The sequence below is a fragment of the Heteronotia binoei genome, chromosome 21 (assembly GCF_032191835.1).
Source record: "Heteronotia binoei isolate CCM8104 ecotype False Entrance Well chromosome 21, APGP_CSIRO_Hbin_v1, whole genome shotgun sequence".
NCBI classification, from domain to species: domain Eukaryota; kingdom Metazoa; phylum Chordata; class Lepidosauria; order Squamata; family Gekkonidae; genus Heteronotia; species Heteronotia binoei.
In genome coordinates, this window is record NC_083243.1 from 16,937,465 (window position 1) to 16,953,197 (window position 15,733).

Here is a 15,733-nt window from a genome sequence, read left to right on the forward strand (position 1 = left end):
CACTAATCCTCTGGATCCCTGAGCCAGGAGGTGACATCAGGGGAAGCCCTTGGCCTCTGTGCCCTGTTGTTGGTCCTCCAGAGGAACTGGTTGGTTCCTGTGTGAGACAGGATGCTGGACTGGATGGACCACTGCTCTGATCCAGCAGAGCTCTTCATATGTTCTTGGAAAGGCCTTGGCCTCTCTGCCTTGCTGTTGACTGTCCAGAGGAACTGGTTGGCCACTGTGCGCGATAGGATGTTGTACTAGATGGACCGCTGGTCTGATCCAACAGGATTCTTCTGATGTTCTTATGAAGACCTCAGCCTCTATGCCCTCTTGTTGGCCCTCCAGAGGAACTGGTTGGCCATTGTGAGGCAGGATGCTGGACTGGATGGACCACTGCTCTGATCCAGCAGGGCTCTTCTTATATTCTTGGAAAGCCCTTGGCCTCTGTTCACTGTGGTTGGCCTTCCAGAGGAACTAGTTGGTTCCTGTGTGAGACAGGATGCTGGACTGGATGGACCACTGCTCTGATCCAGCAGGGCTCTTCATATGTTCTTGGAAAGGCCTTGGCCTCTCTGCCTTGCTGCTGACTGTCCAGAGGAACTGGTTGGCCACTGTGCAAGATAGGATGCTGGACTAGGTGGACTGCTGGTCTGATCCAACAGGGCTCTTCTGATGTTCTTATGAAGGCCTCGGCCTCTATGCCCTGCTGTTGACTGTCCAGAGGAACTGGTTGGCCCTTGTGTGAAGCAGGATGCTGGACTGGATGGACCACTGCTCTGATCCAGCAGGGCTCTTCTTATGTTCTTGGAAAGGCCTTGGCCTCTATTCCCTGTGGTTGGCCTTCCAGAGGAACTGGTTGGCCACTGTGGGAGACAGGATACTGGACTAGAAGGACCACTGGTCTGATTCAGCAGCGCTCTTCTGATGTTCTAATGAAGGCCTCAGCCTCTCTGCCCTGTTGTTAGCCCTCCAGAGGAACTGGTTGGCCGCTGCGCGAGATAGGATGCTGGACTAGATGGACCGCTGGTCTGATCCAGCAGGGCCCATGTTCTTATGATCTCGAGGGCCAAGTCCTGCGATTTTGCCACTATATCCCTCTGTCAGTTTAATATGAAGATTCCGGGGGTGTTTTTCCTAATAAGAAAACTGACCACGCAAACGTATGGAGAATTAACCCAACATAACCTAGCAGTGCAATTCTGAGAATACTCAAACCTACTCGATGGTAAGCTCCATGGAGTGGACCTGAATAGTCTTAATCAGGGGAGGGTTTTTTGTAGAAAAAGCCTAGCAGGAACTCATTTGCATATTAGGCCACATCCCCTGGCACCAAGCCAGCCGGAATTGCATTCCTGCTCAGAAAAAGCCCTGGTCTTTCTAAGAATTGCTTTCTACTATTGCTTCCTGGAGCTCTGATATATCTAAGGCTCTATCAGTGACTTTTAAATCAATTGTGGAGCTCTATCTTAAAGCAGCCTAACTGAACTCTTGGTCTTCCAGAGTCAGCTTTTGAGCAACATCATAACAACATAAAAACAGAGAAGCCATGTTGGATCAGGCCAACGGCCCACCAAGTCTAGCATTCTGTCACACAGTGGCCAAAAAACCCAGGTGCCATCAGGAGGTCCACCAGTAGGGCCATAACACTAGAAGCCCTCCCACTGTTGTCCCCCCCCCAATCACCAAGAAGACAGAGCATCACTTGCCCCAGAGTGTGCCATCTATACTTTGTGGCTAATGGCCACAACATCGTCGTTGCATATGTGCCATTTATTCACAAGGTGGCTTCACAAGGTGAGAGCCAGTTTGGTGTAGTGTTTAAGTGCGCGGACTCTTATCTGGGAGAACCGGGTTTGATTCTCTGCTCCTCCACTTGCAGCTGCTGGAATGGTCTTGGGTCAGCCGTAGCTCTCACAGAGCTGTCCTTGAAAGGGCAGCTTCTGGGAGAGCTCTCTCAGCCCCACCTAACTCACAGGGTGTCTGTTGTCGGGGTGGGTGGGAGGGTGAAGGTAATGGAGATTGTAAGCCACTCTGAGATTCAGAGTATAGGGTGAGGCATAAATCCAATATTGTCTTCTTCTTCACTTTTTTTTCACACGGTGAGCAAGCAATATCGATGTGTTTATCCACCACCAGATCCAGAACTTACCACGTTAGGCGGAGTGCGAGTTTCCATTGGTTCTCATCTCCAGGAAACGTCACTCTGCACCGAAGGAACCGCAGCGGCGTTTTGACATGAGAATCGGGCCCGCCGCTGAGCCTGAAGCCTCTCCGTTGCCGCTGTCGCATTACCCTGTTAACATACTTCTGAAACCGCAAAGTGAAACCTGGCAGTTACTGAAACCCTAAATATTTTTGTTTTTGTTGAGTAGTTATTGGACTTGTCCTTGGGAAGCCTGCCAGTTGTGTCTTATTTGTTTTAGAATTCCTCCGGTTTGGCTATGCAGCTGCCTTCACGTCTGTCTTTAGGACTGACTCAACACACGCCTCACCCCCCCCCCCCGCCCGCCCATTGTGGTTGCGCTCGCTGAGAAAAATGTTCCAACATTGGAATCGCTTGTTCTTGTTTGGAACGGATTGTCGTTACCCCTGTTCCAACAATGGCTTCAGGCTGGCTTTTCCAGTCTACTGGTTTCAATGAATTCCAGCCCGTATCGTAAAACAAGACATCTTGAACTACGGGTTTAATGCAAGAGGATTTTTTTGTTTTTAAAAAAGAAAAATCTAAACAACAAAAGTGTCGGTTCAGGCCAGGTTGAAGTTTCCGCTATAGAGCAACGAGCAGTTGGCCATCCATTCGGTTGTCAGTTAATTAATATTCCCTGAAGCCATGAATGCCTTTGCGTAGGTGTATTGATAGAACTCTCTGTCTGGGGCAGTGATGCTCTGTATTCTTGGTGCTTGGGGCGGGGGGGGGGCAACAGTGCGAGGGATTCTAGTGTCCTGACCCCACTGGTGGACCTCCTGATGGCGCCTGTTTTTTGGCCACTGTGTGACACAGAGTGTTGGACTGGATGGGCCACTGGCCTGATCCAGCATGGCTTCTCTTATGTTCTTATGTCTGGGCACTGATGCTCTGTATTCTTGGTGTTTGGGGGGGCAACAGTGGGAGGGCTTCTTGTGTCTTGGCCCCACTGATGGACCTCCTGATGGTGTCTGGGGGTTTTTGGCCACTGTGTAACATAGAATGTTGGACTGGATGGGCCATTGGCCTGATCCAACATGGCTTCTCTTATGTTCTTTTGTCTCGGGCAGTGATGCTTTGTATTCTTGGTGCTTGGGGCGGGGGCAACAGTGGGAGGGATTCTAGTGTCTTAGCCCCACTGGTGGACCTCCTGATGGTGTCTGGGGGTTTTTGGCCACTGATGACACAGAGTGTTGGACTGGATGGGCCACTGGCCTGACCCAACATGGCTTCTCTTATGTTCTTAAGTGTGACACAGAGTGTTGGACTGGATGGGCCATTGGCCTGATCCAATATGGCTTCTCTTATGTTCTTATGTGTGACACAGAGTGTTGGACTGGATGGGCCATTGGCCTGATCCAACATGGCTTCTCTTATGTTCTTATGTGACACAGTGTTGGACTGGATGGGCCATTGGCCTGATCCAACATGGCTTCTCTTATGTTCTTAAGTGTGACACAGAGTGTTGGACTGGATGGGCCATTGGCCTGATCCAACATGGCTTCTCTTATGTTCTTAAGTGTGACACAGAGTGTTGGACTGGATGGGCCATTGGCCTGATCCAACATGGCTTCTCTTATGTTCTTATGTGACACAGAGTGTTGGACTGGATGGGCCATTGGCCTGATCCAACATGGCTTCTCTTATGTTCTTATGTGTGACACAGAGCGTTGGACTGGATGGGCCATTGGCTTGACCCAACATGGCTTCTCTTGCATTCTTATGTGTAGAAAAGAGCAAGAGTCCAGGAGCACCTTAAAGACTAACATAATTTGTGGCAGGGGAAGAGCTTTCGTGAGTCACTGCTCTCTTCTTCAGATACTACTTTTTTGTGTAGGTGGCAGCTTATGTGTTTTTGACAGTGCCATTTGGTAAAAAGGGCCAGAGTGCGGGCTGTAGCCATTGAAGAGTGAATCTAGCACTGCAACCAGGCTTCTTATTATTATTATTATGGAAAGGAATGGTTTCCTGTGCAAGCACCAGTCGTTTCTGACTCTGAGGTGACGTTGTTTTCACAGTGTTTTCACAGCAGATGTTTTACAGGGTGGTTTGCCATTGCCTTCCCCAGTCATCTCCACTTTCCCCCCAGCAAGCTGGGGACTCATTTTACCAACCTGGGAAGGATGGAAGGCTGAGTCAACCTGGAGCCGGCTACATGAAAACCCAGCTTCCGCCGGGATCGAACCCAGGTCGTGAGCAGAGCTTAGGACTGCAGCACTGCAGCTTTAACACTCCGCGCCACGGGGCTCTTCTTTATCATTGAATGCTGACGAGTGGTAACGAACGACTCAGAGCAACCTGCGATTTTCAAGGCAAGAGATGTCCAGAGGTGGTTTGTTATTGTCTGGCTCTACATAGCAACCCTGGACTTCCTTGGTGGTCTCCCATCCAAGTACCTGCCACAGCTGGCCCTGTTGAGCTTCCAAGCTCTGATACAAGCTCAGGCTAATTAGGACTATTTAGGCAGCTCTCCCTTTAGGGTCTGTGTTCCTCTGCTTTGCCTTGCATCCCACTCGGATCATGCCCTCGTTTATTAGCTCATTCTGCTCTGATGGACCTCTGCTCCACTACCGCTCATTCTGGTCTGTGCGGCGATGGCCTGAATTGCAACAGCTGGGGTGGGGGGGGGGAACCTCTGTAAGCCAGTTTGGTATAGTGGTTAAGTGTGCAGGCTCTTATCTGGGAGAACTGGATTTGATTCCCCACTCTTCCACTTGCAGCTGCTGGAACGGCCTTGGGTCAGCCATCGCTCTCACAGAGCTGTCCTTGAAAGGGCAGCTTTTGTCAGAGCTCTCTCAGCCCCACCCACTTCACAGGGTGTCTGTTGTGGGGGAGGAAGGGAAAGGAGATTGTGAACCGCTCTGAGACTCTGTCCTTGGAAGGGCAGCTGCTGTGAGAGCTCTCTCAGCCCCACCCACCTCACAGGGTGTCTGTTGTGGGGGAGGAAGGAAAAGGAGATTGTGAACCACTCTGAGATTCTGTCCTTGGAAGGGCAGCTGCTGTGAGAGCTCTCTCAGCCCCACCCACCTCACAGGGTGTCTGTTGTGGGGGAGGAAGGAAAAGGAGATTGTGAACCACTCTGAGATTCTGTCCTTGGAAGGGCAGCTGCTGTGAGAGCTCTCTCAGCCCCACCCACCTCACAGGGTGTCTGCAGTGAGGGGAGGAGATATAGGAGATTGTAAGCCACTCTTGAGAATCTCTCTGAGATTCAGAGAGAAGGGCGGGGTATAAATCTGCAATCTTCTTCTTCTTCTTCTTCTTCTTCTTCTTCTTCTTCTTCTTCTTCTTCTTCTTCTTCTTCTTCTTCTTCTTCTTCTTCTTCTTCCAGGAGGCTGAAGTTGGTTCCCAGTTTCGTATTCATTCCTTATTTATTAATTCAGCCAAAGAATATTCAGGAGATTTTAAAAGCTATGAACCCCAAAATTATGGACCGCCATAAACCCCCACATTTAGTTCATTCATGTAGATGGGGGGGAATCTACATCCTGGTGCAGTTGCTGATACTCCCTGAGCGTTACAAATGGAGTCAGCCGCTCCACCCATCTGAAGCAGGTGTGATCGAAGCTGCCAGTGTTATCCCATGCAGGGGTGGAATTCTAGCAGGAGCTCCTTTGCATATTAGGCCACCTCCCCCGCCCCCTCCCCGATGTAGCCAGTCCTCGAAGAGCTCACAAGGCTCTTTTTTGTAAGCTCTTGGAGGATTAGCTGCATCTGGGGGGGGGGGGTGGCATAATATGCAAAGGAGTTCCTGCTAGCATTCCACCCCTGATCCCGTCTCCGGGCCCCATAGCCTGCACCAGATTTCCCCAGGACAACCGCCTGCCAAAACTTGTGCAGCTACATAATGAACTCTTTTTACTGGGGAGGCATCGGCCTGGACGGTCCCCGCATCCAAGGAAAACATTTGGCCAGAGGCCGCTGGTTCAGACCCTTCTTATAAAAATAGCTACTAAGAGAGAGAGAGAGAGAGAGAAACCAAACCAAAACAGCTTAGATTCCGGGAGCCAAATTGATTAACTCCACAGTGTGAGCCTCATACCGAACGGCCTGCTGTTTTTAGAGAGAGGGTCTGCTTTGATGGTCAAGAACAAGACCCCCCCCCCCCCTTCGGAACCTTGGGACTTGCTACCATCCCCGGTAATTCTGCTCTTTCCATAACAAATAATTTTTTTTTTGTTTTAAACTGCTGCCTAAGCAAGAAGCGGCTTCCTTGCTTTTGTCCGCATCAGCCAAAGGCTAAGTGCTGATAGGGCTGAATTCCCAGTCGCCTAAATAACGTTTTTAAAAGAGATTCTTGCTCCCCAGAGCCTGAAACTTCGTTAAATTAATCTATGATGGAGCAGAACCTTCGCGCGCACCTCTTTGCGATGGGTTTTTTTTTTAAAGTCAGGGAAATGCTTAGGAATGAAAAAATGCACCATCTCGTGCCAAATCAAAGGAAGAGAGACTTAAAAATGTGAAAGGAGTTGAAATATGAGGGCAGTTGCTATTGGGGAGGGGGGGGGGTGTCCCGCAATATGAGGGCATAACAGACTGGTTTATATTAAGCACTCCAGATATCTGCTGTACCTATAGGCATGTGAATTTCATTGAGCTATGCTCGGCAGCTCGCCCTTCTTCCTGTTTTACAAAAATAGTCTTCAGGTTTTATAATTTTTATTGATTTTAACTACAAAGGGAAGAGGCACAGGCATAGATACATTAAAGAGGGGACGGGGTGGATGCAAAGTGGGAAAAACGGAAACAAAGAAAAATGCAAATATTTCAGTTACAATTCTACCTCCAAATGAAATATCCCTTTTTTCCTACCTGCAAGTATGAGGTCCTCCCCATATATTTTACCATCTTTATTTTTCATGATAGATTTTTTACTAAACTATTACTTGAAATACAGGTCTACACAATTCTTCTTCAACACATATAAATATAAAAGAGTCAGAGCAATCTCGACACAGAACTGGCTGGCTGAGCTTAACCATATTGAAAACACAGACTAACTTGTTTGTTTAACAAGTTTGTTTAACATATCGTCATTAAAATAAGCATATGAAACAAATATCTTTATCCTTCTAACTAACTTAATTCAAGCAGGAAGAAAGAAAAAAAAACAGATTTAAAATGTCATAGCACATAGGGAGAAAAAAAAAAAGTTTGTCTGTCTCAGTATAGACGGTTTCTCCAAACATACATACTAAGAGCAGATCTACCAGATTACAAAATAATTGTGCTGTCCGCCTTCTTAACAATTGATCCAAATTAACTATTTATTTATATAACGTTTTTTGTAAAAATAGTCTTTATAACATGCTAAAATAGGGCGGGAATGGCTGGGTCTTGCCTACATTTTGATCAGGTTAATCTAATGTTACCAGACCTCATTTTGAGCGGGAGCTCACAGAAGCGGAACTCCGGAACTTCTAAATTTTATTGTGCTCTTTCTTTCTTAACCCCGGCCCCCACACACTTTGTTCATGCCGGCGCGCAGCGGCCTCTCTAGGCGTTTCCGGGAAAACTCTGTGGTTTTCCTGGACGCTTTAGCCATTTGGGAGGGAAGAGTCTATGGTACAATAGACGCTCCGGGAGGAAGGGGACTTGTCAACCCTAAGACAGATGGAAATCTTTCTCATGCCACTGTGGCCGTAGTAATTTTAAAAGCATGATGGAAGTAAGGTTTTATTATGGCATATAATTCCAAAAGCATTTTAAGGGAGATGCTGACTGATATAATTTAGTCCACCTTTCAGTAATGGCATACGCAGATGAGTTGTGCTAATGAGCTCCAGCGCCTCTTTTTCTACAAAATGACCCCTGATTATTACGAAGGGCTTGTTGTAAAGTACAGTCTTTTTTCCTTTTTTGCTATAGCCCGCTGAGTAAAGACTCTCGGTTCCCCAGCCCTGATCCCAGAGCAGCAAGAGCTCAGGCACGCAGGAGGGAAAGGCTGCAGAATTTTGCAGAATTGCCTTGCCCTTTCTAAAGAAAGCATTTGGCTGGGGGAGAGATAAGTATACGCACTACCGTTCAGTGCTTAGTCCTCGTGTCCCTTTCGTACGCACCCAGGGAAATGCTGTTTGCCGTTTTGGGGTCAGACACGCACACAGAGGAAGGGGTTTCAGCATTTAAGCAGTCAGAATAGGGCTGAAAAAACAATTTATATACTCAAACAAATAAAGCTGCAGTACTGCAGGCGGAGCCCTCTGCTCACGACCTGAGTTCGATTCCAGCGGATGCTGGGTTCAGGTAGCCGGCTCCAGGTTGACTCAGCCTTCCATCCTTCCGAGGTCAGTAAAATGAGTACCCAGCTTGCTGGGGGGGAAATGGAGATGACTGGGGAAGGCAATGTAAAAAGCCTGCCATAAAAATATTGTGCAAGCAACGTCACCCCAGAGTCGAAAACGACTGGTGCTTACACAGGGGACTACCTTTAGCTTTTTAAACAATAGGTTGACTCCGTTGTAAACTATGAACCTTGTGTCTGTGTGAGAAGTTATTGAAATCAGGTTCCATTTTAACAGCCTGATAATTGAAGAAGACCAGTATTGAAACGTCTCGAAATCTAGAAGGGGTGTCTTACGAAGGCTGTAAAGATCTCCTGATCCTTCTGCTGGAAAGAATTCTAGAACACGCTAGTGACTGTGTTAATGGACTTTATTTTTAGAAGGGAAGAATTATGAAGACTATAAAGATTTCTTAATCCCTCTATTGGAATTTTTTGGAACAAGCTATTGACTGTGTTAGGGATTATTGTGTGGATGGAAGAAATAGAAAAGTGCTTTTGATTTTGTACACACTGGTTTAAGATTGTATAAAATACATAGGACTGCTAAGCCCCCGGTCCAGGCGGGAACCTCCCTGACGCGATGTCGTCACCCAGAAGTGACGTCATCACGCCGGTGATGCCACACATGGCTGTTCTCGGCGTTTCCAGGGAAATTCTATAGTTTTTCCAGATGCTCTAGCCATTTGGGAGGGAAAACTCTATGGTACAATATGTATAATAGTCACTGGGGGAGTGGGGGGAGGGAGGTACTTGTGAATTCCCTGCATTGTGCAAGGGGCTGGACTAGATGACCCTGGAGGTCCCGTCCAACTTTATGATTCTATGTTCACATGAATATGTGAAGCTGCCTCATACTGAATCAGACTTATTAGTCTGTCAAAGTCCATACTGTCTATTCAGCCTGTCAGTGGGTCTCCAGGGTCTCAGGGAGAGATTGTACACATCACCTCCCATCTGAGCCTTAACTGCAAATATCAGGGGAGGCCAAACTTGCCTAATGTAATAGCCACAGAGGTGGGGGGAAGGAGAGTATAAAGAAATAAAGCAACTTTAACTCTAAATGCATTCTCCAAGCTGATGGCTGGCTTGGCTTAGAGAAGCGATGTAAAGCTTCTCCAAGCTGGCCGATGGGGCAGTGGGTGCTTTGAACATAAGACCATAAGAGAAGCCATGTTGGATTAGGCCAATGGCCCAGCCAGTCCAACGCTTTGTGTCACACAGTGGCCAAAAAACTGCAGGTGCCATCAGGAGGTCCAGCAGTGGGGCCAGGACACTAGAAGCCCTCCCACTGTGGCCCCCCAAGCACCAAGAATACAGAACACCACTGCCTCAGACATAAGAACACAAGAGAAGCCATGTTGGATCAGGCCAATGGCCCATCCAGTCCAACACTCTGTGTCACACAGTGGCCAAAAAACCCCAGGTGCCATCAGGAGGTCCAGAGCCAGTTTGGTGTAAGGAGAGCCAGTTTGGTGTAGTGGTTAAGTGCGCGGACTCTTATCTGGGAGAACCCGGTTTGATTCTCCACTCCTCCACCTGCACCTGCTGGAATGGCCTTGGGTCAGCCATAGCTCTGGCAGAGGTTGTCCTTGAAAGGGCAGCTTCTGTGAGAGCCCTCTCAGCCCCACCCACCTCACAGGGTGTCTGTTGTGGGGGAGGAAGGGAAAGGAGATTGTGAGCTGCTCTGAGACTCTGCGGAGTGGAGAGCAGGATATAAATGCAATATCTTCATCTTCTTCACCAGTGGGGCCAGGACACTAGAAGCCCCCCAAACACCCAGAATACAGAGCATCACTGCCCCAGACAGAGACTTCCAGCAATACGCTATGACTAATAGCCACTGATGGACCTCTGCTCCTGCTGTTGATCCAATCCCTTCTTAAAGAACCACACAACATGTGTGAAAGAGCCACAATTTGGCCACCCCTGGAGTTCACCTTCCAAAGCAGCCATTTTCTCCAGGCGAGCCAGTCTCTGTCTCCTAGAAATCAGTGGTAATAGCGAGAGCTTTCCAGCCACCACCTAGCTACTTGAAGTATTTGGGTTTAGGGGTGTCTTTGGCTGGCCGTGTACAGTGAGGGCGCATGCCGGTCATTACCGGGGCAGCCGGGGGAGTAGACTCAGCCAATGAGATGCAGCTACCCACGTTACATTGCAAACGCGGGCGACGCTTCTTACCCGGGCGATCCCAGGCAGGCCCCACATGCAGAAGATATCCGTCGGGTCAGCAGTTGCCCCCCTCTAGTTTCAACACGGCCCGCCCGAGGGTGGCTAAGGGTGCACTTAAAGGGTAATTGGATGCTCCTGCCTGTTTATGAGGTACTAACCGTGCCCCGGGCTAAATAAAGCCCAAGGCCAAAGGCCAAGGCATTTATTAGGAACAACCCCGTAGGCTGATGCAGAAGAGATCTGTCAGTCGACACTCGGGCATTTTCGCCAGGGAAGCTCTTAACGAGATGTTCCTTCAGACTGGGCTTTTGACGGCTCTGTAGCTCATAGCCAGCCCCCCCCCCCCCGCTGCTCCTCCCTACATTTCCCGGCAGAGAGAACACACCTGGGTCATCAGGGCACCGTGATGGGAGAAGCCGCTTCTTTTGGCTCTGCAGTGCTCTTTGCAGCAGGTTGCAGCTCACTGATGAAGCATCTGCTTGGAATGCAGAAGGTCCCGGGTTCAGTTCCCAGCACCTCCTTAAAGGAACTGGGGAGCAGATGATGCGAAAGTGCTTTATGATTTAAGGCAGTGTCCCCTCTGCCAGTTTGGTGTAGTGGTTAAGTGTGTGGACTCTTATCTGGGAGAACCGGGTTTGATTCCCCAGTCCTCCACTTGCAGCTGCTGGAATGGCCTTGGCTCAGCCGTAGCTCTAGCAGAGCTGTCCTTGAAAGGGCAGCTTTTGTCAGAGCTCTCTCAGCCCCACCCACAACACAGGGCGTCTGTTGTGGGGAAGGAAGATAAAAGAGATTGTGAGCCGCTCTGAGACTCAGAGTGGAGGGTGAGATATAAATCCAATATCATCTTCTTCTAAGATGAGTAAGTGCGAACTAGCTCACAGCCTTCTCGCCCATCTCACACATTTTTGCCTTCACTCAGGAAAGATGGCCCCAGAGCAAGCTGATATATGCAGCAGCTCACAGCTTTGGTGTAGTGGTTAAGTATGCGGACACTTATCTGGGAGGACCAGGTTTAATTCCCCACTCCTCCATTTGCAGCTTCTGAAATGGCCTTGGGTCAGCCATAGCTCTGGCAGAAGTTGTCCTTGAAAGGGCAGCTGCAGTGAGAGCCCTCTCAACCCCACCCGCCTCACAGGGTGTCTGTTGTGGGGGAGAAGTTATAAGAGATTGTAAGCCACTCTGAGTCTCTGATTCAGAGAGAAGGGCGGGGTATAAATCTGCAGTCTTCTTCTTTAACGCCAGTAGCTCACAAAGTAGAATTTTTGCTCACAGGACTCCACAGCTTAGAGGGAACATTGCTCACAACCAATTAAAAATGCAATGAAAACAGTAGATAAAACCTTCTACGGTTGTACAATGAGTAATCAAATCCAGATGGCCCATAAACATAGGGCATCGTGCTCTTATGGGTCTATAAAATATGCCCAGAATTGAACAGTGGGCGGTAAGCGATCCATCCAGGTCAGGGAATTGCTGTTAACTAATAGCGCAGTCCTAAAAAGAGTCACACCCTGCACAACAGACCCCCCTGTGAGGTGGGTGGGGTTGAGAGAGCTCTCCCAGAAGCTGCCCTTTCAAGGACAACCTCTGCCAGAGCTATGACTGACCCAAGGCCATTCCAGCAGCTTCAAGTGGAGGAGTGGGGAATCAAACCGGGTTCTCCCAGATCAGAGCCCACACACTAAACCACTACACCAAACTGGCTTTCTTTGTTATGAGAGCCGGATAGGACATAAATTGGACCTTTTGGGGCCCGGTCATGTGTGTCATAAAATGTAAAGCCCGGTAGCGGAGATATAAACTTTATAAAAGATATAGACAAACGCAAAGATTTTTTAAAAATAAATAAAATAAGACATGCTTTAAACATTAGCACTTGTTGACCTTAAAGGTGCTTTCTTTGTATTTCTCCCGTGCAATCCAGGCTCTCGCAGTTGCGCAGCAGAACTACAGAGCCAAGCCTCTCTTCGTTCCATTGGCTGAGACTCCTCCCCTTCCTGGTCCCCTGGGGAAGGAGGAAAAGAGCCAGAGCTTCCTTTGAAGCAAGCTGTCCCCCCCTTCCTCCTCAAGGGAGGAGGCTCAGCCAACGGAGAAAATAGAGGTTTTGCTGTGTAGCTCCTGTGCGATTGAGCAAGCCTGGCAAAGCAAGCTGTGATGCAGAAGGAAGCAAGAGAGAGGGAGAAAGAAGCAGATGACAGCCAGTTGATCAGGGGCCAGATAGGAGCCCTTCGGAGGCCTGATTCGGCCCTTGGGCTGTTAGATTGACACCTGTGGTATAAATATTCGAAATGAATAGATAAGGCAGGCCTTTTATGAAAAGAGGGTTCTCAGGTCTTTCCTGGCCACCGGCGGTGAGTGGGGGCCCCTCGGGTAGGGTTGCTAGCTTTAGCTTGGGAAATTCCTGGAGTGGGGCGGAGTGGCTGGAGAGGACTGGGACCTCAGTATGCTACAGTGCCAAAGAGTCCACCCTCCAGAGCAGGGGTGTCAAACATGCGGCCTGGGGGCCAAATGAGGCCCCCAGAGGACTTCTATCAGGCCCCTGAGCAACTGGCTCTTTTCTGCTTCCTTCGCCCTCTCTCTTGCTTCCTTCTGCATCTCAGCTTGCTTTGCAAGGCTTGCTCAATTGCACAGGAGCTGCAGAGCAAAACCTTGATTTTCTCCATTGGTTGAGGCTCCTCCCCCTTTTGGTCCCCTGAGGAGAGTGGGAAAGAGCCAGAGCTTCCTTTGCCCAGTTCCCTGGATCCCATGGGAGAAATACAAAGAAAGCACCTTTAAGACCAACAAGTGCTAATGTTTTAAGCATGTATTAAGCTTTTTAAATGTCACATTTATCTGTGTCCTTTACAAAGTTTATATCTCTGCTACCTAATCTTAAACAGGTACTCACACGGCCCGGCCCGACATAGCCCAGCCTGGCCCGAAAAGGTCTCATTTATGTCAGATCCTGCCCTCATAACAAATGAGTTCGACACCCCTGCTCCAGAGCATCCATTTTCTCCAGGCGGAATCATCTCTGTCGTCTGGAGATGAGCTGTAATTCCAGAGGATCCCCAGGTCTCACCTGGAGGCTGGCATCCACAGAAGCTGCTTTTGAGATGTGCTCCAGCTTTGAAAACTTCTTCTTCCGCAAAGTGATTTTACAAAGAACCAAAGGCAATCACGTAATGATAAAGCTTATTTCCCACCCCCACCCCCAGATGTACCTGCGGCTGCTCAGCTGGCAGCAGAAGAACCTTTGTTTGAGGGACCAGGGCTTGTAGAAGGAACTCCTTTGCATATTAGGCCACACCCCCTGATGTAGCCAATCCTCCAAGAACTTACAGTAGGCCCTATACTAAGAGCCCTGCAAGCTCTTGGAGGATTGGCTGCACCAGGGGGTGTGGCCTAATATGCAAAGTAGCTCCTCCTACAGAAAAAGCCCTGCCAGGGACATTAAGAACATAAGAGAAGCCATGTTGGATTAGGCCAAAGGCCCGTCCAGTCCAACACTCTGTGTCACACAGTGGCCAAATAAACCCAAGTGCCATGAGGAGGTCCATCAGTGGGGCCAGGACACTAGAAGCCCTCCCACTGTGCTCCCCCGCCAAGCACCAAGAATACAGAGCATCACTGCCCCAGACAGAGAGTTCCAACAATAGGCTGTGGCTGATAGCCACTGATGGACTTCTGCTCCTTATGCTTATTCAATCCCCTCTTGAAGCTGTCTATGTGCCTCCTGTGGCAGTGAATTCCATGTGTTAATCCCCCTTTGGGTGAAGAAGGACTTCCTTTTATCCGTTCTAAGCTCAGCAGTTTCACGGAGTGCCCACGGAGTTCTTGTATTTGTGAGAAAGGGAGAAAAGTACTTCTTTCTCTACCTTCTCTGTCTCGTGCATAATCTTGTAAACCTCTCTCATGTCACCCCTCAATCGACGTTCCAGTCCAAGGCCTTTCTTTCTCCCAACAGCGCCTGGTATCTCGACGGCCGACTCCTCCTCCTGCTCACCTCTGTCTGCATCGTCTTCCCTCTCGCTCTTCTTCCCAAAATCGGTAAGTAATTTTAAAGGCAGGTATTATTGCCGTCCTAATTACTATTAGCAGCAGTTATTCTCTTTTAGTAGCAGTTTAATTGACGGGTTCGCAAGAAACTTTTAATGGGTTGTTATTTTTTTCTATTTGAATTTAAGACTCGAGCCAAAGATTGAGGGGAAGGGGGCGGCGGCAGATTTATTTGCAGCGCAGTCTGTCTTTTTCCCCAGCCTTGCCTATGTTAACCTGTTTCTTGGATCGCCGTCCGATTTTGTCTGCCCCACTAAAATAAAACCCTTTTACAGCAGAACATTAAAGAGCTGCATGTACTTATGGCACGCCATTAGCGGTAAGCCAGTTCTAATTCGGCCCCACAAAACTGCATAAATGATCTGTGACAGTTGAGCTGGAATGCTGTTATTCTGAGTTCTTAATTCCCAGATCCCGAGTGCCGTAATGGGAAACATGCCTTCCCTGTGAAGGGCCTTTCAGCCCTCTATCAGAATCGCTTGCCTTATAAATTGCCTCTTATTTTTTTTCCACTGTTCCTTTACAGGCTTTCTTGGCTACACAAGTAGTTTATCATTTTTCTTTATGGCGTACTTTGCTCTTGTGGTAAGTCTTTAAAAAAAACAAAATGAAAATACAGATCACCCCCTTAACTTTGAGTTTTCTTATTATTTTGATGGATTTCAGAGCGCCTTTGAAACGGATGTCTGCTCTTTACCAACTTGCCTCTAAAACTGAAAGTGTTCTTTCTCCTCTACGCGGTGTGTGTGTGTTTGCTTCCCTTTGGATAACTTTTGCTAGGCTTGGTAGGGAGGGGGAGAGCGGAATCTGTTAGGAACAGCCAAGCATGGGGAAAAGATTTACCAGCGCAAATTTTTTGGACTGTAAAATGCAGTCGAGTGTATTTGTGTTGCTGACAGTTCAGTGAAAAATACTAGCCCGGGCGCTTTCTCCCCCTTCTTTTCCACGCGTGTAATGGAATTCCTTCGTCCTCGCTTCCAACTGCCATTTACTGTAATTCGTGCAGAAGAAAATGCCGTATGTTCCGAGAAAATTGAATCTTCGCATTAGTTCAGCGACACACACACACATCC

General features: G+C 48.5%; 1 protein-coding gene across 1 annotated transcript in view; it reads left to right on the plus strand.

Annotated features, from left to right (window-relative positions):
- SLC38A6 (solute carrier family 38 member 6) overlaps nt 1-15,733 on the plus strand; it is a 97,537-nt gene that overhangs the window by 45,804 nt on the left and 36,000 nt on the right. The window contains exons 7-8 of the mRNA XM_060262870.1: nt 14,569-14,651; nt 15,187-15,245. Coding sequence (XP_060118853.1) covers nt 14,569-14,651; nt 15,187-15,245 — 142 coding nt within the window. The remainder of the gene's footprint in view (nt 1-14,568; nt 14,652-15,186; nt 15,246-15,733) is intronic.